The following is a 21,135-nucleotide window of genomic DNA, read 5'->3' on the forward strand; positions in this document are numbered from 1 at the left end:
AGAAAAAGGTCTTTAAGGGAAAAAAAGCTTAGGTTTTGTCTTTGAGACCAGAAATGAGTCGTCCTGACCAACTGTGTCCCATCTCTCAGTCATTGTGGGGTGAGAGCAAACTGAAACCCCAGAAACACTTTATAGAGGTGGCAGGAGGGCACCTGTGTGGCTCAGTCAATTAAGCATCCAACTCTTGGTTTCGGCTCAGGTCATGGTCTCACGGTTTGTGAGTTCTAGCCCCACATCGGGCTCCATGCTGGCAGTGTGGAGCCTGCTTGGGATGCTCTCTCTCTCTCTCTGCCCCTGCCCGCTCACTCTCTCTGCCTCTCTCAGAAATAAATACATAAGTAAACAAACAAACTTAAAATTAAAAAAATAAATAAATAAAAAGAACAGGCAGGGAAGGAGGCCATGGCTCTGGGTCTCACCAGAAGTCAGAACAGAGGATAAATGTCAGCTGGGCTGCAAAAGATCACAGACTCCAGAAAGGGGGCCTAAGCAAGGAAGGTGATCCACCGGGTCCCAGAGCACTGCAGTGCCAGTGGGCTGAGCCCCCGGTGTCCCCACACTTGGTGACAGGGCAGTCTTGATCCCCCACTGCAAACACAGGGTGGTGCCCAGGACCACGGGCCTGGGCTGGGCCCCCTTTCCCCAGCCCGGGGTCACTGTGACAGTAAGTGCTACAGAAAACCAGACGGCCAATGACACCAAGCCCACAACACTTTCAATATACTTTATTAAAAAGTTTCTTTGTATAAATTTCCTAAAATCTTTAAAATTAAAATTAAACCCCCTCCCCACCCCCACCCTGCATAAAAAAAAAAACCACACAACATTAGAGGAATGCCAAAAATATTCTCTATTATGACTTTCTTCATTCTTTAATGAAGGCATTGGTCCCACAACAGTGCACCAAGATTCAGGGATTTCGCTTCCTTCTAACTAGGTCGTTTGTTAGAGGCTTTAGGAAAAGAAAATTAGCTTGACATCTAATCTAGGAAATTGGGGGGGAGATTAAAAAGTTGGAATCGTATTTCTTCACCGTACACAGGCTTTCCATCTAAAGTCATGCTCTTTAAGCATGCTCATTAAGTCATGCTCATTAAGCAAGAGGGAAGAAATGAACCAAGCAGAAGTATATAGAGTAGCAGTGAAATTCGGAGTTACGTTCTAGATCTTACACTTGCCCGACACAGGCATAGCGTGAAACTCCAGAGGGGATCTGAGCTTACAGACATGTCCACATAAACACCAGCAGTGGATAACTATTACACAACGTTCAAAGTATACGATATAACTGCCTGGAGACAGAGAGCGTTGGGTCCACAGACACATTTAGCACCATATTGATAGGTCATGCGGCAGAACGGTTCGTCCCAAGTTCGAACGTACATCAAAGCGGGAAATGGAACAGTGCAAGGATGTCTATACCCAGAGCTTCTACAGAGACGACTCGGAAATGGCTGCCTCCTTCTTCAAGAGGTATGTGGTGCTGGTCGGCCACGCTTAGGTCCCCATGGCAGCCATGACTCCGGGGTTGACGAGCGCTGAGCATTGATGGAGGGGGCGGGCCGGTGAGGGTGGGAGAGAAGAGGAGGGAAAAAAGCCACATCACTGACCCAAAAGGACACAAAAACGATCCCACGGCTTCTAGTTTTCCTCCCCAGTCTTTCTTCCCCGCTCAGTGCCTTTAACGGCGCCCCTGGCACTCCCTGGCCTGGGGTCTGGGTCTGCGTGTGCAATCTGAGCCCATCGGCTGCCTTGCATCACCAGCCAGGCCCCTGGGCACCCTGTACTTTCCCATTCTGGCACCAGCCGGGCACCCGGAGAAGCTGTTCTTTCTATGTTAGCAGTCGAGTTGCCCAACGTAACGGAGATAGTGGGTGGCCCCAGTGTCCACATCAGTATAAAGACGAAACAAAATTATTTAAAGATGAGCAGGAAAGAATAGTTTGGTCTTGTGTTTCTTCGTGGGCAAAAACCCAAGTACACAAGAATGTTTTTAGGAAATAGTAATAATTCAGAAAATTAATTTCACGTGTTCTATTTGAGCATCTTCCGTATCTAAAGATACAACGTACCCCCTTTGTCCTATCCACCGTAATCATTGTAATTCTTATATCTTAAAAAAGGTGAATCAGGGGCGCCTGGGTGGCGCAGTCGGTTAAGCGTCCGACTTCAACCAGGTCACGATCTCGCGGTCCGTGGGTTCGAGCCCCGCATCAGGCTCTGGGCTGATGGCTCAGAGCCTGGAGCCTGTTTCTGATTCTGTGTCTCCCTCTCTCTCTGCCCCTCCCCCGTTCATGCTCTCTCTCTCTGTCCCAAAAATAAATAAACGTTGAAAAAAAAATTAAAAAAAAAAAAAAAAAAAAAAGGTGAATCATCGGCCCGGACCTCTTGTCTGATTTGCAAAAGCCACAAACGCAAAAAGAACAAGCAATCACTTACCGGGAGCGCAAACCTTTTCACATTCTTTCTGTGAATTAAATCTGTTCTCGTTGCCACCGCAACCTCCGTACCAGAATCTCGCACAGCTTTTGGTGTCCGTGTCGTAGTACCATTTTAGTATGAATTTCCTGCAAGTCCCTTCTTCTTTGGGTAGCTTACATATATCTTTAATAACGGGATGAGAACAGAGCATCATTTAGGACACGCTAAGGACTCTGCTCCCAGCGCGAGGGGCTGAAGGTCTTATCACAAGGCTGGCCAGGCAAACAGGAGAGTTTTGAGAAGGGAAACCTGTCACCCTCCCCACGCCTCCACCTCCTGGCTGTCGGACGCACATGAATCTCACCCACAGCAATAATGCAGTCGCCTCGATGAAAGGACCTTGCCAATTTTACTCGGACCCCAATGCAAGCCATCGTTACTGGATAATTTCAGATGGAATGAACTGTTTCCCCTTTTCCCATCACAGGACCATTTACTGTCCAATTCCTTCAATACTAAAGCCCAGCTAAGAATCTACCTCTTAAAACTATGGCGCTTTCTACTCCTCGGCCAAATGGCACGTAAGTTCGGTCAGATTCTAGTTTAAACAGAAGGCTGTATATCTCACTACAAGACGAGCGGAGGGGAAATAAAACTCAACGTGGAAAAGAAACATCTTTCTGAGTACATGCGTATGTATGCCTGTGCGTGTGTGTGTGTGTGTGTGTGTAGCTGGCAGCCTTCGAGAGCAGCCAAATTAAACAAGCAAAGTGCTACCGCTGCTGTAAAATGCACGATGGCAAAAATGTCACATCGCAAAGCTGTTTTGAAGACATGGAGGCATTCTTTGTCCCGTTAAGGAAGTTTATGTTTTCAATGCATACTTCTGGTGTGGCCCAGCTGCAAAGTAATGGCGATGTCAGAGCCATTGCACAACGCCTGCAAAGAAAAGTTTACAGCCCTTCCACAGGAAAACATCTGTTTACAGAGTCTCCTGGCAAACTCCAGGTCATGCTGGGAAAGAGGAGCATTAATGTCAACCATCTTCTGTAAGTTTGAAAAACGTAATCCTTCCTTCTATAAAACTCCCTGGAGGGGACAGTGCTACATGTTTATGGGAGTAGCCAACACGCCTGAGTCACCGGGCCCTCCCCATGCAGGGCTGATGTCCCCACCCCCGTGGGTTGCTCACAGCTGCAGAGCTGGTGAGCACGTGCAGGTCTGATTGCACCAAGAAGTGAAAGGAAAACTTAAATCTTCAGGTAAAGAACCAAAGCTTGGGTCAACCGTCATGGACCAGACTCAGGTACACAGGATTTAGGCTCAGAATTGGCCCAAAACATTCCCTGGGGACATGGGAGAGGCCATCACCTAGGCACAGACCGGTGGCTCCACAGTCTCTCCTAGTTGCAGACCCTCTCAAGGGCCCAGAAATCCAGTGGCCCTACCAAGAGCCTTGGAAGACCCAACGAAGCCAGAAGAAAATGACGACAATTATAAAAACAATTTTCTTCCTCCCAAATGTGCCTACCACCAAAGGAAAATGCCTGGCTTTCAAGAAATGTCCTGCGGGGAAGTGAGCAAAGCAAGAGTATTTCAACCACCAAAATTTATCCCTCATTTGCCAGTGGGTTCCCCTTTGAGTGTGAGGCTTGGGCCAAATGGTTGACTCGTCCCCCTTCCTTCTTCCCCTGAGCATCCCCCACATGGCTCACGTCTGTTCCATCTAATTTGTTCCACGTGCCATCAGTCCTGGCCACCTCTGTTTAGCTATTCTGTTCCCGTTCCCCCGTGCTCTTCTGAAGCAGACACGGGAAGTCTCCCCAGACCTGAAGCCACACAGCCCAGGGGCCGCCCTGCAGAAGGACACTCTGTTCCCTGACTGGTTGGCTTCTCCAGCCTCCTAGGGTTTTCATCGGAATGGTTCATCACCAAACTATCACTCCTGCAATTCCACAACCTTTACGCCAGTGACAGTTGCTGCTAAGACCCTGTAGCTTTACCAGCATGACATAAGGGCACTGGCACCGTGGGCACACAGATATTTGGTAGACCAAGAGAAACATATTAATGAGGGCCCTGCACTGTTGGAAGACAAAAATGTGGTATTCTTCCCTCGTAAAGCATGGAAATGAAAGGTTTTGTCCTAAGAAGCCTTGTAGTTTTCATTCCCATCATCCTGACTTCTGAGACATGCCATGTAGACGGGACTCAGCTGTGTCAGTGCTAAAACAACCATTTTAAAGACACAAAACTAAAAATGTCTTATTATCCAAAGAGGTGTTGATTAGATGGACCTCACTGAGCTTTTCCCCAGAACAAGTGTTTGGACACAACAGTTGTCCAGGTTTTCACTCCAAAATGAGTGTGCCCTTTGGGCACAAGCCTGGAAGAAGCCCGGAGTCCCCTCTGATGTGACAGGAAGGTCAGGCTGCATACTCACTAATTTTCTCCTCCTTATGTCGAGAACCCAACAGGAGCCTGAAGGCCAATAGGGAGCGACATTTTCAATAACCTTTCCTGATTCACTTTTGCTGAGAATAACCACGTAATAGGTTCCATCTGAAAAGATAGACCTGAAGGGTTGTGGATTCAGATCACTCTCTGGTGACACTTGCCGGTGAAATATGAACTGGTCGATGGGCACCAGTGAGCGTCCAAATACAAGAGGAAACTGAGGCAAGGGCATCTGGAAAACCCTGCCAGGGAATCCCACCTGTTCACAGAAGCCATGGGAGCCAACCTAGGAGTCTTAGAACGGCAACCACAGGGTGGAAGGTGTCCTAAGAAACATGAAAGACGTGTGCATGTGTACATGTGTGTGTGTGCACATGTGTGCGTGCATGCCCACGCATTCTATTCATTTAAAAAATTAAGAGGGCTATGCGTGGGGTCATTAACAGCGGTCATCAATGCTTCAACTATGGGAGTCATATTTTCTTAGGTTTTTTTTGTAAGTTCTGGATTCTCCACAACGAATATCTATGATTTTATAATTAGAAAGAGATATTACTCTTTGAAACACATAAAGGGTTCAACTGAAAATCTTGCCTTTTTTATAGTTTGAGATTTCTAAAAATTTTTTTAATGTTTTATTTATTTTTGATACAGAGAGAGAGACAGAGCATGAGCAGGGGAGGGGCAGACAGAGACGGAGACACAGAATCCGAAGCAGGCTCCGGGCTCCGAGCCGTCAGCACGGATCCCGACGGGGGGCTCAAACCCACGAACCGCGAGATCATGACCTGAGCCGGAGTCGGACGCTTAACCGACTGAGCCACCCGGGTGCCCCCAATTTGAGATTTCTATAGTGTCTATGAGTAGCATTTAAAAGTTATCAGCTTTGGGGCACCTGGGTGGCTCAGTCGGTTAAGCATCCAACTCTTGGTTCCAGCTCAGGTCATGATCTCACGGTTCATGAGTTCCAACACTGATCACCATGTGTTCTAAATCCAAAGTGCTACGCTGTAACAAAATACAGTTCCTTGTGACAAGCCCCAGTGAATCTTTTATTCATGGAGGTTAAAAAAAAAAGGTAAGGAAAAGTATCTAACCTTTAATACGAAGAAAGGGACACATCTTTGTAAATACAAACCGTGTTTCTAATTAACTGGTACTGCGAAAAATAAGAGAAATTAAACTGTACTCACAACCACCTATAAAAACCAGTTTTTAAATTTAACTTTGCCTCCGCTGCCTAGAAAAAACATCTTTGGAGAGATAATTTATAGTATGCATAGTAATTGATATTTAGATGCAGCTACTGAGAATACAGTGAATATATTTTTAAAAGTTACTTAATAAAGTGATTCACTGTCTCTCTTTTTTTACCTGCAAAAATAGGAGTATCATAAAAATGTTTTACCCCCCTGGGAAAAATTCCTAAGATGACCTAACTATGGCAGGGGACAGGGGAGGGAGGAGGTGGGGAGACAGGGGAAGCTTTTGTCTCCTGATTCTTCTTTCCCATTTGGAGGTTTAAACATTTTAAAGTAAGTATCTGATCGATTTCCTTCAAAAGAGTTCTCAAAGACTCACAGGCACCACCAAAATCCCTTTTCTCTGCCACATGGTGAAAGGAGACCTAAGTGTTAAAGGTCCGGATTAGGGCGCCTGGGTGGCTCAGTCATTTGAGGGTCTGACTTCGGCTCAGGTCATGATCTCGCGGTCTGTGAGTTCGAGCCCCATGTCGGGCTTTGTGCTGACAGCTCGGAGCCCGGAGCCTGGAGCCTGCTTCGGATTCTGTGTCTCCCTCTCTCACTTCCCCTCCCCTGCTCATGCTCTGTCTCTCTCTGTCTCAAAAATAAATAAACATTAAAAAAAATTAAAGATCTGGATTAAAAGGACTTTCCTAACTCTGAACCCATGACTCAGTCTTAAGCAACAAACACAACAGCCCAGTCAGATTCTTGTTTAACGATTATGTTGTTTATATCAACTAAATATTGTTTATATATTCCTGTCCCTTCTGGGCCACACAAAAAAAGAACCAAAAACATCCCCAAGTCTTGCCATGGAATTTACTCTCAGTCATTTTCTCTCAATGAAGCACCGAATTTGTAGGAATTTTACAATCTCTACTCTCTATGAGGGGTAAAGTTACCAGTGACCAGGAAATAACAGACAGATTTCAATTACTTTGAAGTCAGAATTTCATCTTCCCTGACCCAAATCTTTGGGGAAATCCTAGTGAGTTCTTTGCCGCTTCTCTCTGAGCTCGAGCACCATGCTGGGAACCAAGTCACCATGGAGGTGACCCAGGAAGGGAGCAGAAGGGGGACAGGAGCTGAAAGGACCCCCGTGCAAGGGACAAAGGCTCAACCATCGTGTCTTCATGCAAGACTCAGAAGACGCCTTATGTGCAGAAATCAAAGAGGCAAAGACAGATGTCTTCTCCACATACTTCTCCTTTTGTTAGTCTGAGTTGAAAATTACAACCTTAAAAGCTTTTATAAAATCCTTTTATACAATCTCGAACAAGTTCAAGTTTAATTACCCTATCTACCCTGAATTCCTGAATTCTTTCTATACCTCTTTTCCACATCTCATTCTCTTCGATATCTCTTTCTAGATCTCTTTTCCCATAAATTTATATCAAGAGGAGAGAACGTCTTGTTTTTCAGCCAACCTTTCCAGTGGGAAGGCTGCAAGAGTTTGAAAAATGCATGGCTGCCTCTAACATAGACCAATTCCTAAACTTGCTTCCAAAAGCAGATTTTTTTTAAACCTTTTCCAGTTCTATATGTAATTCATTTCTTTACAGTAATTACACAACTATGTGTATGATAGTTCCACAATTCCTGCACTGACTTAGTTACTTTATTTCTAGTAAACTCCCAATGCCACCTGTCAATAGGGGTTGTGGCTGTACTAATGGAAGACAGAAAGAGAGATAGATAGATGGATATAGACATAATACAGTATAGATACATATATAGATACAGATACAGATATGTAAAGGTACAGATATAAATCACTGATATATGTGTGCACAGATACACGGCTACAGGGCAAGTCCACTGATGGCATAAAATATTCTAGCAATAGAGAAGATTCTCTCGGGGCGCCTGGGTGGCGCAGTCGGTTAAGCGTCCGACTTCAGCCAGGTCACGATCTCGCGGTCCGTGAGTTCGAGCCCCGCGTCAGGCTCTGGGCTGATGGCTCAGAGCCTGGAGCCTGTTTCGGATTCTGTGTCTCCCTCTCTCTCTGCCCCTCCCCCGTTCATGCTCTGTCTCTCTCTGTCCCAAAAATAAATAAACGTTGAAAAAAAAATTAAAAAAAAAAAAAAAAAAAAAGAGAAGATTCTCTCTAGAAACAACTAAAAGAATCAAGAGGCCTCTCCTCCCGAGGGGCCACAAAGAGACGGGGGTGTGGAGACAGAAATCATCCAATATTATTTACACACAGATGGGATGGGATGCAGTCTCTACAGAAAGGTAGAGACTGGAGGTGAAGAAACAGACATCATCTTCAAAACTTGCAGAGCAAAGAGTAAAATGATAGGATCCTCATGGTGCCCGGGTGGCTCCATCAGTTAAGTGTCCAACACTCGATGTCATGATCTCACAGTTCACGGTTCATGAGATCGAGCCCCGTGTCGGCCTCCGCCCTGGACACGGAGCCTCCTTAAGACTCTCTCCCTGTTCCTCTGCCCCTCTCCCCAGCTTGTGCACTTTCTTTCTCTCTCTCTCTTAAAGGAAGAAAGAAGAAAGAAGAAAGAAAGAAAGAAAGAAAGAGGAAAAGAAGAAAGAATCCTCACTAATGGTTCAGAAAACAATGTGTCGCTGCTTCTGACAATGCCATGAGTATTGAGAAAGCACAGAGCTTTTAAATCCAGAACAAAGGCAGCGTGCCTCGGCAAATGCCTTCTATCAGAGTCCACTGCAGAAATAAACATTGTAAAGAGGAACGCCTTCCTTCTCCGGATGGCGGCCAGCATATCAAAGAATAAGGACTTGTCTTCACAGTGAGGGGGGTCTATAAAACAATACCATAGGTAAATGCCCATGGAATGTTGACTTCGGAGACCGGTGCCAACATCTTCTGAAGAACACTTATATATACGCAGAGCACACCAACTATATCAATAATCAGTTTCTCAAGGGAGAACAGTCTAAGCTCAGGGTCCACTGGACAAGGGTGAAGGTCTGGAAGGATCACGGAATCCCACTGCCCAGGAACAAAAGCACGTATCAGCTGTTGGTTCCAGAAACAGGTCGAACTCGTCACTCACGTAAGGGTACACACACTTGGGCTCAGGCACACGGACAGTGGGATGATAGGGTAAGCCAAGGTGTGTGCTTAGGGAATGAGGACCAGAACATCCTTCCCGTGGTTCGCTTCCAAACGCATGCCTTTCACGGGTTCTAATCTTGGTTGTTTTGTGTTCTTTTAAGCAGCTGTCATTAGATTAAGTCACTGAGTGGACAAATCCCTATGCTTCCAGCTTCATGAACCATAAATCAACTCTAGTCCCAACAGGAGGCTCAGGGGAATCCAATGAATAGACACATGAACTCCTGGCTATAGCCCCAAAGCAACGGCCATCTGGCTTTCTTTTAAGAGTCTGGTGACAGGAAAGGAAAGTCACTATTTACAACTTGGACTACACAGAATCACACCACATTGGGCCACAAAGAGCCAAGGTGGAACATTCCCATAGAAGCCAGACTTGCCTGAGAATCAGAATCCCAGTGGATGACCCACAGTGGAGGCTTCAAAGGCTTTGAAATGTCTGGTAGAGGGGCGCCCGGTTGGCTCAGTTGGTTAAGCATCTGACTCTTGGTTTTGGCTCAGGTCATATCTCATGGTTCGTGGGATCAAGCTCCAAGTCTGGCTGTGCTCTGACAGCGTGGAGGCTGCTTGGGATTCTCTCTCCCACTCTCTGCCCCTCCCTGGCTCACACACGTGCTCTCCATCTCTCTCTCTCCCTCTTTCCCTCTCTCTCTCTCAAAATAAATAAACAAAATTTGTTTTAATGTCTGGTAGAATGCTTTCTTAGTGTTGTTAATGGACCCAATACTTCACAACTCACCTGCTTCACCACCAGCCAATGGCTCTGTGCTCACCATCAGATTGATGGTTGAACTAGAAGCTGACCTTGCTTGTGGTGGAGACGGAGGCTGAGCTTTCTCTAGAAAAGAGAAAATACACGCGACTGGTAAGAAACACAGACACGGAAGGGCTTAGGAATTCTCAGCAACTGAGGCAGGCTGCCTTTCTGGGTTACCATCTCATGCAAGGGCGAGCCACCGACACACAGAGACAGGCCAAGTCTCTACAGACCCTCCCGAGGTCCACTCATCTCATTGGGCAAATGGAGGGAATCTCTGAACTCTGAACAAATCCTCCCATTTCCCATGTAACCTCTTCCATCCACATGGTTCCGTCCATGAAAATGGAGCCCCAGCGTGGAAGGCGTTTTGCACCCACATCTTCACAGATTACATGGTGACTGATGGGAATTCCCTTTCTTCAGGCATAATTCCTTGACCTGAATTACGCTAGCCCAAATAGAAAGGCATGGGGGTGGGGGAATCCGGGAGAAGGTTCAAAGGGGAGGGGGATGGTGGGATCGTAGCTAACAGAGCCTGGAAACACATGCAAGGGCAGGTCGAGGGCCTCGGTGCCGAGGCCGAGCCAGGGAGACAAGAGGCCACGGAGGGCAGAGCCACAGCCTGGTGATCCGGGGATGGAATGTGATGCCCTCTGCACCTGGCTGTGCGTGTCCCCTGGTCTAAGGGTGGTAAGAAGCAGGGACTCCTAGGTTCCTCTCTGAGAAGCAGTGACTCTGGGGGGTGTTTTCTGTTCACTGAACTTGCAAACAAACTTTAGAAACACGGTCGTGGTGGGCAGTCAAGGCCCCAGTCAGGGTCCACGAATGTATTTCTTTCTCCCAGAGAAGAGGCTTCACCTTAGGCCAAACGGATCTGGCTTCCCCCATAAAGCATCCCAGGACCCCCACGGCAGGACAACAGTTCACAAGGAACCCATCTTCCGCGGGATTAATTTACGAAACGGGGCACAACCAAAACACCCAGGACAACCTCCTCATTTCAGATCCAGTGAATAAGAGCCATCCGCTTTGTGTCCTGTTTGACAGTCCATGCGGAAATCAGGTACTGGCTGCTCAGGGTGGCTCACGTACTCACTTGTAGTGAAACTTCCTTGGTAGGCAGCTCTGACCTGAGACTTCAAGTAGCAAAGCACCACCACGTGGTACGTGTGCCCAGCGAGCAGGCCCCCGATGGCACGCTCCGTGACCGACAGGTTCTGCCTCAGCACCAGGGACTGATCGTGGGCCGAGGTGACAGTGAGGTCATAAAAGTAAGGACTGGGGGGCTCGGGCCTCTCCCAGTGGATTCTGGCGCTGTTCTCTGTGACGTCCGACACCTGGACCTCCCGGGACGCCTTACCTGGAAAACAGATGGAAGCAGAATGTGGGGATAAAACTTAAACCCCATGTGACTGTAGCACACAGGCAGCAGAAGAACAGAAGCGATGTACCAGCAGGCAACTGGGTGGGAATTCGGGTGAGCAAGGAACTCATTTCTTGTTTGAGCGCCTGAGAACCGTTAGTCTCGTAAGCTACCGACATACACGAAACGTGGAATTCATAATCTCATTATTCATCAGCAAGATGCATCACTATTTCTTTTCTATGGGGAATCTGTGCTGTTAAGGAGAAACTTTGAAAACACACAGTCCAGGGGCACCTGGGGGGGTTCAGTCGGTTGAACATCCGACTCTGGCTCAGGTCACGATCTCACGGTTTGTGACTTCGAGCCCCACGTCGGGCTCTGTGCTGACAGCTCAGGGCCTGGAGCCTGCTTGGGATTCTGTGTCTCCCTCTCTCTGTCCTTCCTCTGCTCTCATTCACTCTCTCTCTCTCAAAAATAAATGAACATAAAAAAAAAAGGAAAAGAAAACACACAGTCCAGTGTGCTAATCTGAAACGAGACATCCAAAACAGAATGAGCTCCGTAATTTAGAATGTGTTAAATTTAAACTCCAGGGCGTGACAGGAAATTCTTTTAAAGGAATCCCTGCTTTCTCTCTGTTCATCAAATGAAGACAATTTCTACCTTTTCGCAGACACACTCATTCCACCTTCACCTTTCTATATGGTTTGTGACTCTCTAGTATCTTCTAGCATCAGAGGAAAAGATAAAACAAATTCTGGATCTCATTTAGCCCGCCCACCCTCATATCTCGTTCCATCTGGAAGGTGTCTTCCCCATGGACGGCATTTGTGGGGCAGGGGGGTTGATCGTCCAGGCTGTGACTTGCCAACTGATGAAACCAAACATCCCAATATTGCCACAGCGTGCAATTTGGGGCCTCCTTCCCACGGGAAAACCCGAGATGGGGTTCAGGGCCCAGGGTGGGCAGTGGGGGAAGGAGGCAGCAGAGGGCGGAGACCCATTTCACCTGCTTTTTGAGAGGAGCTCCCCAGCCTCACAGAGCTAAGAGACAGGCTGCTTCCTAACAGAAAAAAAGAAACGCTTTGACAATCGCACGCTCTGACCGGCACCTTCTAAAACGCATCGTCATCTAGATGCACAAATCCCAGCTCAGTGACGGCATTTCAACTGCTTTATAAACAGGCTTCGAAGGACGTGCCCTGAGCACAGGGAATAAGGATGTCACAGCTGGGCCCTCACGGTGCTTTCTTACCCACGGGCTTAGCAGCGTCTGTCTTGCTGGTGGCCAGTTTGGCGGCCTGGGGCTTGGCGGCCTCGGGCTTGGCGGCCGCTGGTTTGGCTGCGGCAGGGGGTCTCACAGCCGCTGGCTTCGCGGCCGCCGGCTTCGCGGCCGCCGGCTTCGCGGCCACCGCGGGTCTGACTGTGGCCGTCTTGGTGGCCTCGGGTTTGGCGGCCACGGGTCTCCCAGACACCGGTCTCGAGGCCGCCGGTTTGGGTGCAGCTGGCTTTGCTGCGACCGGCTTAGAGGCCGGCAGGTTTACTACTGTGACTGGTTTCGTCGTGGTAGTCACCGCTTCTGTGGAGGCCACTGGCTTCGCTGTGGTCACTAGTTTGGATGCGGGACTCGAAGTCACGTTATTCGGAATGTTTCTGTTAAGACAAATTAAGTACTGTTTAATATTATTGTTGTTTGATATTTAATTATTTAATTTATCATGTAATATAAGTATATTTATATATTTATATAAATTAGTGTAATATTATATAATATATAAAATATATAAATATAAATATATAATATATATAAATATATTATATTATATAATAATTATATAATTATATATTATAAATATATAATATATAAAATATTTTCTATATTATATATTACATATTATAATATGCACATGTACATATACATAATACATATGTAAAATATGTATATTATATATTCTATAATATTACATATATACATATTACATATAAATGTAATATTATAGAATATATAATAAAATATTGTTTAATATTTAACTATTGTTAAACATTGCATGTCTTTGCCAGCTATCCACGCTTTACAAAAACACAATCCCACGAGCTATGTGAAATTTGCTGCTTTATCAAAATGCACGCAGTAGTTCTGATATTACACATCAGTATTGCTTATATTAAATTCTTTCCTTTTAGAATCGTGCCACAGAAAAGATACTGAAAAGCATATAAAGTAATAGAATCATTAAAAATGAAGCCCACAGGGGCGCCCAGGTGGCTGAGTCAGTTAAGCATCTTGACTCTTGGTTTCAGCTCAGATCGTAATGTCACGGTTGGTGAGTTCAAGCCCCGAGCGGGGCTCTGTGCGGACAGTGGGGAGCCTGCTTGGGATTCTCTCTCTTTCTCTCTCTCTCTGCCCCTCCTCTCCCTGCTCTCTCTCTCTCTCTCTCTCTCTCTCAAAATAAATTATTCCTTTAAAAAGTGAAGCCTAGGGGGCGCCTGGGTGGCGCAGTCGGTTAAGCGTCCAACTTCAGCCAGGTCACGATCTCGCGGTCCAGGAGTTCGAGCCCCGTGTCAGGCTCTGGGCTGATGGCTCAGAGCCTGGAGCCTGTTTCCGATTCTGTGTCTCCCTCTCTCTCTGCCCCTCCCCCGTTCATGCTCTGTCTCTCTCTGTCCCAAAAATAAATAAACGTTGAAAAAAAAATTAAAAAAAAAAAAAAACAATAAGGGCAGGAGAATGTAAAGAGACAATAATAAATACTTTAATTATTATTCTTGTTAGCAAAATTACAGTAATAATACTTGAACAACATTCGAAATGTAAAAATTGACCAACTGAAACATATACACCAAGAATTAAAAAAAAAAAAAAACCCGTTAACAGCTACTCTCATGATAAGAAAATATCCATTCAACCAAATGCTGTGCTGAGCTCAAAATTTTAAGGTCGGTGTATACTTTCACTCCCAGACCTTATTGGGTGTGTTTGTTTGCATTAATTTTCGCGTGTGTGGTTGTTGTTTTTGTTTTTTCACAATGTCTTGATCTATTATGAACCTCTAGAAAGAACGGCAACATAAGGAGACACAGATCCACCAAGAGCCGCACGGATCCACCCTGTGTCCACTTCCGGCCCCGAGATGGGCACTCGTGAATTCCTAGAGCCGTCACGCTCCATGTGTTCGGCAGTAGATTTTTCAGTTGGTGTCATAAAACCTCAAATACTATGTTATATTGCCCATTCTGTCTTCCTAAAGATCAGGTTAAGAATGTTTGAGAGGAATCCCAAAGATAATTAAGGCGAGGGAAAGAGAGCCCCTGAACCTGGACAGAGCAGGACACACAGCACGACACCAGAAAGGGTCACAGCGCCCTCAGCGGTGATTTTCAGCCCGAGAACGGAGTACCTTTCTCCAGGGACAAGGGCAAGAGCTGAAGGACAGAAGGGCTGGTAGAGGGAGGCGGTTCTCTGTCCCCACCCTGGAGGTCAGCCGGGAGAAAGCCACATACTCATTTTTCAAGGATTAAGTCGGGTCTGCATCTCCTCTGGGGGCTACAGGCAGAACCCTCTGCTCCCCGACTAAGCGTGACAGTCCGTGGCACGCCCTTTAGGGGCACAGCTTGCTGGCACATCGGCCGGGCTCAGTTCCTGCCACCACGTGGCCATCGCCTAGCCCTCTGTCACACGGCCACCCGGCCCTCCTCTCCGCTCCTGGAGTTGGCACCAAAGACAGAGCTGAGCCAGCATCCCCGTGGGTACGAGCCCCCCAGCCCCCACCCTCTCATCTGCCTTCCTGGAGGAACACGCACGTCACCTCCCGATGTCACCACCATCACCTATGTTATCATGGCACTAATCGTTTTAAGTCTCGGAGCCCATTTCTTGGTTAATGTCTTCAGTCCTTCCATTCGAGGTCATTTCACACCAGGTGCTGTAGACTGTTTAAACACATGGCCCCAACCCCCCACCCTCTCTGTTCCCATGCCCTTCACAGTGTGATGTGACAGGGCCTCCCATGGAGCGTAGTCCCCCGCTGTTGAATCTAGACCGGCTGGCCCACTGGACATGCCTTGGCCAACAGACTGCGGCAGAAGTAACCGTTCGCTGGCTCCAGTCTCGGCCCCAAGAGGCCTCACGGCCTCTGCCTTCTCTCACAGAACCCTTCCCATCCACCTGGGAGCCAACTGCCAACACTGCCTCCTGGAGAAGGAGAGGCCATGTGGAGCCGAGGCGAGCCAACTGGCCGAGACCATCCTGACCACCGTCCACAGCCGACAGCTGACATGACCACAAACATGTGAGCGAGCCCAGCTGAGCCCAAGCAGAAACTGCTAACCCACAGAACCGCGCGTTAAATAAACAGTTGTTTTAAGCCACTAAGTTTCGGGCAGTCTGCTCCGCAGCAAAAGCGAAGGGATACAACAGATTCTCTGCAGAGCATGCTCACGTGTCCCTCGGGAAGTCACAGTCTCTAGATTTCAATGTCCCCGTCATGAAGTTAGACATTGTCTGGAGGACCTCCGCCCTCTCTCTAGCACTGTAGTTTTCAAGACAATCATGACGATACTTACAACTGTTTGTGACCAAACTTCACAGGATTCTTTGTCAGTTGGTCCCCTTGGAACCAATCACACTGTTTCCTGATATCTGGAGACAAGTAAAAAGCATTTTCACCTGCAGAGAAAGAGAGGGAAAAAAATATCTTGTAAGTGCCTGTAGATCACATGCAAATTAAAACTAATCTGCTAACGAGTTCAGTGGAGCCCACAGCAGTCAGTCCGTGTGTATTTGGTGAGTTCATTCATTCCCCCAGACAAGCTAAGTCCAATCAATTTAAACAGTAAGCCTACCGGTCCTCGATCCATAAAACATCTCAAGCCAAAATCTTTTGTTTGGCAATAGTTGGGTGATGAGGTTTGAAGAAAAGATTCACTCAGTGTGAAGGGAAGGTAGGAATCAAAGAAAAATCACAGAGTTTAACAGGTTCCAAGCTCCTGAACATCAAATTGTGATCGAATTACTTGTAATATTTTCTCAATGCTGTGTTTAATAAAACTTTTGTTTTTAATCTTTGGAAGGCAGTGACGGTGTTCCAAGTGTGAACTTGCTAGCCTACCTTTGCTTCATGTTTTTCCTCTAAGACTCTGGAGGGACAGGCCTTCACAAACCAGAATGCTGTTTTCACAGAGCTCACCTTTCCCTTGAATAATAAACTCTCCACACATGCGTGTTTGTTCCTACTTCCTACAGCTCCCTCATTTATGAGACACTCTCCTCTGCTGACCTGGGGCCATGAACTGCGCTGACCTGGGGCCATGAGCCGTGGCCGGGCCCTGGGGCATCAGGAGAACGATACCCTCTCTCAGGGACCATGCATTCTACTGGGACCACAGATCACACAAATGAATAACCAGCAGGCCTTGGGATAGATACGGTAATTAGCATCCAGACTAACGATGGGAAAGCCTTGGGAGTGGGGAGCATCCACGGTGAGTAGGGGCAACTAGAGATATGCTTTGAGGATGATTGTGGGTTTGCCGCTAAAGCACAGGTGGAGAGAGATCCCAGGGAGGAGAGTCCCATGAGCAAAGGCCCAGAACTTTCCAAGTATGGGGCTAGCGGCTAAGCCCAGATCAATGCAACTCCTTCTAGGAGCTTCCCCATTTATTATGTCATGCATAATAAGTGGGCACTTGATCCGCGGTATACTCGCAGAGTCTATGGCTGGGAGGCGCCCATCAAACTTGATTGAATATAGGAGTCACCAAGGACAGGATGTCCAGCTGTGGGTTCACTGTCAACCTTGGCTCCTAAAGTGTGTCTGAGATACGGCAGGTGTCATACGTATGTGTGTTGAATGAACGAACAAGTTGGCATCAGCACGCTAGACATCTCTTCCGCGCCCGTGGCCCCACGTCCCTGATGGCCCGAGGGTATGGGCTGGCAGGAAGACCCTGACCCAGGCCCACGCTGTCCCCTGAAGGACTTACTGCTGACGAAGGACGGCAACAACCTCCCAAAGCGCATCAGCGGCTCCTCGTTGAGCTCGGTCGACTTATCCAACAGTTTGAAGAAGACGTCGCTCGGCTCACTGGCGAAGTTGTACAGCTCCTTGACGTTCACCTTCCTGCCAATGCCCAGAATCACGAAGAAGTAACCCTTGCACTTGGCCTGCAAGATGACCCCCTGGGCCTCTTCCAGCTGCTGCTTGTCGACCTCTCCCGTCAGCATCAGAACCACGACTTTCATGTCCCGCGGGTCGGGTGCGCTTTCGAAGACGTTCTCTATGGTGTATTGGATGGCGCGGCCCAAGTCCCTGGTGCCTTGCAGCTGTGTCATTCTGCTGCTGAGAAAGTCCACCAGCTTCTCCTTGGAGCCGTAGTCCGTCAGGGAGACCTCCACCTTCACGGGGGGCACGCTGGCGTTCCCTGCCGACTCATAGGGCGCGTGCTGCACCACCGCCACCCTGGCAAAGTGCTGGGTGGCCTTGGGGTCTGGGCTCAGGTCCAGCTGTCTGACCAGGTACCCTATGTACTTCCTCATCTCATTGAACTGGAACAGGCTGGTGGACTCGGAGCTATCTAAGACGAAAGCCAGGTCGATGTCCGCGTCGCTGCCCGCCGCTCTCCTGTCCCTGAAGGAAGGCCTCCAGCTGCCAAAGCCACAGGACGGGTCAATGTTGCAGATGTCTAGAGAGAAGACGGGCAGCCCGTTTATTCTGTGCCTCCCACTGCAAGACTGTACGTTAATCTGTTGGGAGTCTGGGGTAATTAAATCGTCACATAATACAGAAGCCTATTCATAGCTTGCTGCCTTTTTGTGGCCAGGTTTCAGTTTTCATCACCTAACACTCAATCAAACAAATCAGTAAGCTGAAATCCTCATTCTGATACTATGGTATTGGCGTTAGAAGGAGGAAGAGGAGGGAGAGGAGGGGGAGGGAGAGGGAGGAGGGGAGATGCTGGAGGGAGAGGGAAACGGGGAAGGGAAAAAAGGGTGGAGGAGGGAGAGGGAGGGGGAAGGGAAGGAAGTGGGGGAGAGGGAAGGGGTAGAAGGATGGGGAGGAGGGGGAGAGGAAGGGAGAAAGAAGAATTGGGGGGAAGGGAGGGGAGGGGAGGGAGGGGAGGGGAGGGGAGGGGAGGGAAGAAAACTACTTCTTTGCCACGCTGAAGAAATGTGTTCTAGAAAGGCACAAAGCCAGATCATTGAAGTCTGGACTCCAAGGTCAAAATGTAAGCAGAGCCTACTTTCTCCTTTATTTCCTGTCTATCAAAGAGAAGCTCTGCCTGAGGGGTTCCACTTTAAATATGGAAACTACTTATGTAGGAATTACACTGGCAAACGCAAGGCGTGATGAATCTTCATGTAACTCAGGCCCTTTACATGGATGACAAATATTCGTTCAAATGTCGCCCCGTGGATAGTACAGTACATCTTGTAACAGACTGTCCTGTTCGAGAAGCCCTTACCCAGGCAAACGTGACACGTCAGGACGGTCTTCAAGAAGTCGGTGAGGTCTCTCCTAGGGGGCAGGACAAGCGCGTGTCCCACTGCGGTGTTATTGATCTGGTTCAAACAAAAGGAAATGCTTGGTAGGAGTGTCCGTGATAAGTAACCACTTGAAAATGGAGCAGGGGAGTCGAGTCGTGTCCATAAAATAAGCTTCCCAACAGATCACCCCCTCTTCTCGGGGGTGGTGTTGGTGGGGTTTGGGAGGAGGTGCTGAGCTTAATAGGAAAACACAGGCTTTCTTCTGTGGAGCTGAGCTGAAGTTCAGATCCCTCTCCTGCACTTTCCGCTGGGCCCGAAGGAAAATTATTTAACCTCTCCGAGGTCCAATTTCCTGAGCCGAAAATGGGGGTAATGTTAAATTCCCCATGTCCAATTACATGACGCGTGGGAAATGGCTGCTATAGCTCTAGGAAATAGTGGGCACTTGAATGGCACAGCTTTTCTCGGCCACAGTAACAGCCACCGACACACGTTAGCTCCCAACTCTCCCAGAAGGGGATTTAACCACAAGGCAGGTAGTGAAATCGCTTCTAGAAGGTTCAAGAAGCCCTGCTCATCACGGTGCCTTGGGACCCCATCACTAAGTATTCATTGCGTGTAAAAGTAAAGTTAACTAATGAATGAATAATTGACTTTTCGAACTTGCTGGGACACTGCTGTTAAGAAACACAAGTGGTTCTGGGTCACTCAGCCCACACGAGGGAAAATGTACATAAATGAGCCCCTTATGAGGGCAGACAGCTGAAAGCCCAAGCTGGATTCCCAGGCCCAGCGTTGTGTGCTCAAACTGGCCTGTGGTTTGGCAGAATAAACCCTGAGGGACGGTACCAATGACCAGACCGTCTTTCGCTGACGTGGGCAGGGGTAAAACCATAGAATACCCAGTCTTGGAGGGAAGACGGTAGGGACCGTCCCTCCCCCACTTTGCCTTTCACAGGCGAGAAACCTAAAACACAGAGAGGTTAAGTGACATGACCATATTACTTCGGTGACTTAGAGCTAGAAAGTGGGCAGGCTGGAACAAGGGCTCTTTCCCATCATGCCCACTGCCCACTCGGCCTGAGCAATGCAGCCATCATTGGCACTGAGTAAATATTAAGTGATGAATTAGCCAATTATGATATATATCACTGTCACAATTAAACCAGCTATTTAAGCAAACGACAAGGGAGCACTGTGCGGCTTCACAGCGAAGGCTGACCATCCTGGCTGAAGAAAGGTTGGAACAGGGGTGCATGGACGTCTGGGGGACCTCCCTAGGGCACTGGCAGCCTCAGGGTCAGCCCTGGGAGAGTCTCCTCCAGCAGGTGAGGAAGGACCCAGTGGGAATAAATCACAGGCATGTGGATGTCGCTCTAGAGCCAGAGCCACTCAGCTGTCCCGGAAATATCGCTCAAGTAGCTGCCAGTCACAACAGCCTCATCCAGGAGCTTTTGGAAACTATGGTGCATGAATCCATCAAGCAGGCACCAGGTGCCCGAGAACATTCTCAGAGCCCAAGAAGAGCCGAAGGAGATGTCACCTGTGCCCACAGGGTACAGACCTGCAACGCGCTGATAAGCTGCCGGTCCTCCTGGCTCGTGAGGAACAAGGGGGTGATCCCCGCATCCGAAAGCTTTAGCACAGCCTCCCTGAGCTGTGGGGACGCCCTCGTGGGCTTATTGCTGAAGAAAACAGCCACTTTCCTCATCAGGAATCCGTTCCTCACACGCTTAAAGGTGTTTCTGGCCACGAAGGACATGGCCGTTTCCAGACTCTGTTGCTTGGACGTCAGAGCCACCTGCAGGTTCTTGATCTTGTCCAAGAGGACCGACTTCTTCTTGGAGTCGGCAAACCGGATCTCCGTGGTCACCTCGTTGTTGTAGGTGACCACGGCCACGCGTGCCCCCCGCGGGCAGTTGCTCTCAGCAATGGTCAGGTCGCCCACGATGCTCAGGAGCACATCCCTCATCCGGCTAAACGTGTCTTGGGTCACCCCCTCCGAGGTGTCTAAGGCAAAGGCCAGTTCCGTCGGGAAGACGGGGCACTCCAGGGGCCCTGTGGGAAGTGGCGGGTTTTCAAAGACAAACTTTACTTACCAGGAAAGGGGTCTTCTTCCCGCAGGAGAAAGTCAGATGGCTGAAGTCAACTTACCGTAGCAGCAAGCTAGAAAAGAAACAGAGAGAGGAGTGAAACACAGGTACCGCATGAGCATTTCAAACACGAGAGCAGACGTGCGTCACAGACAGCAAAGATCATGTACTTACGACATTTATCTTTGATGCTTTGGACAAGGGCGCATTGCTTTAAAAA

The 21,135-nt window shown here is 48.2% G+C and overlaps 1 protein-coding gene across 5 annotated transcripts in view; it reads right to left on the minus strand.

The window, feature by feature from the left end:
- Positions 1-826: 826 nt before the first annotated feature.
- Positions 827-21,135, minus strand: part of COL6A3 (collagen type VI alpha 3 chain) — an 80,705-nt gene continuing 60,396 nt past the window's right edge. For all 5 annotated transcript variants that reach the window (XM_030325799.2, XM_030325800.2, XM_030325802.2 and 2 more), the window contains 11 exons: positions 21,090-21,126; positions 20,977-20,988; positions 20,387-20,880; positions 18,801-18,897; positions 17,322-18,020; positions 15,903-16,005; positions 12,598-12,995; positions 11,073-11,336; positions 9,956-10,054; positions 2,440-2,604; positions 827-1,538 (listed from right to left, as the gene is read on the minus strand). In XM_030325799.2, the coding sequence (XP_030181659.1) occupies positions 1,498-1,538; positions 2,440-2,604; positions 9,956-10,054; positions 11,073-11,336; positions 12,598-12,995; positions 15,903-16,005; positions 17,322-18,020; positions 18,801-18,897; positions 20,387-20,880; positions 20,977-20,988; positions 21,090-21,126 (2,409 nt within the window). In that variant the 3' untranslated portion in view covers positions 827-1,497. The remainder of the gene's footprint in view (positions 1,539-2,439; positions 2,605-9,955; positions 10,055-11,072; positions 11,337-12,597; positions 12,996-15,902; positions 16,006-17,321; positions 18,021-18,800; positions 18,898-20,386; positions 20,881-20,976; positions 20,989-21,089; positions 21,127-21,135) is intronic.

The sequence above is a fragment of the Lynx canadensis genome, chromosome C1, assembly GCF_007474595.2.
Source record: "Lynx canadensis isolate LIC74 chromosome C1, mLynCan4.pri.v2, whole genome shotgun sequence".
In the NCBI taxonomy this organism is placed as follows: Eukaryota; Metazoa; Chordata; class Mammalia; order Carnivora; family Felidae; genus Lynx; species Lynx canadensis.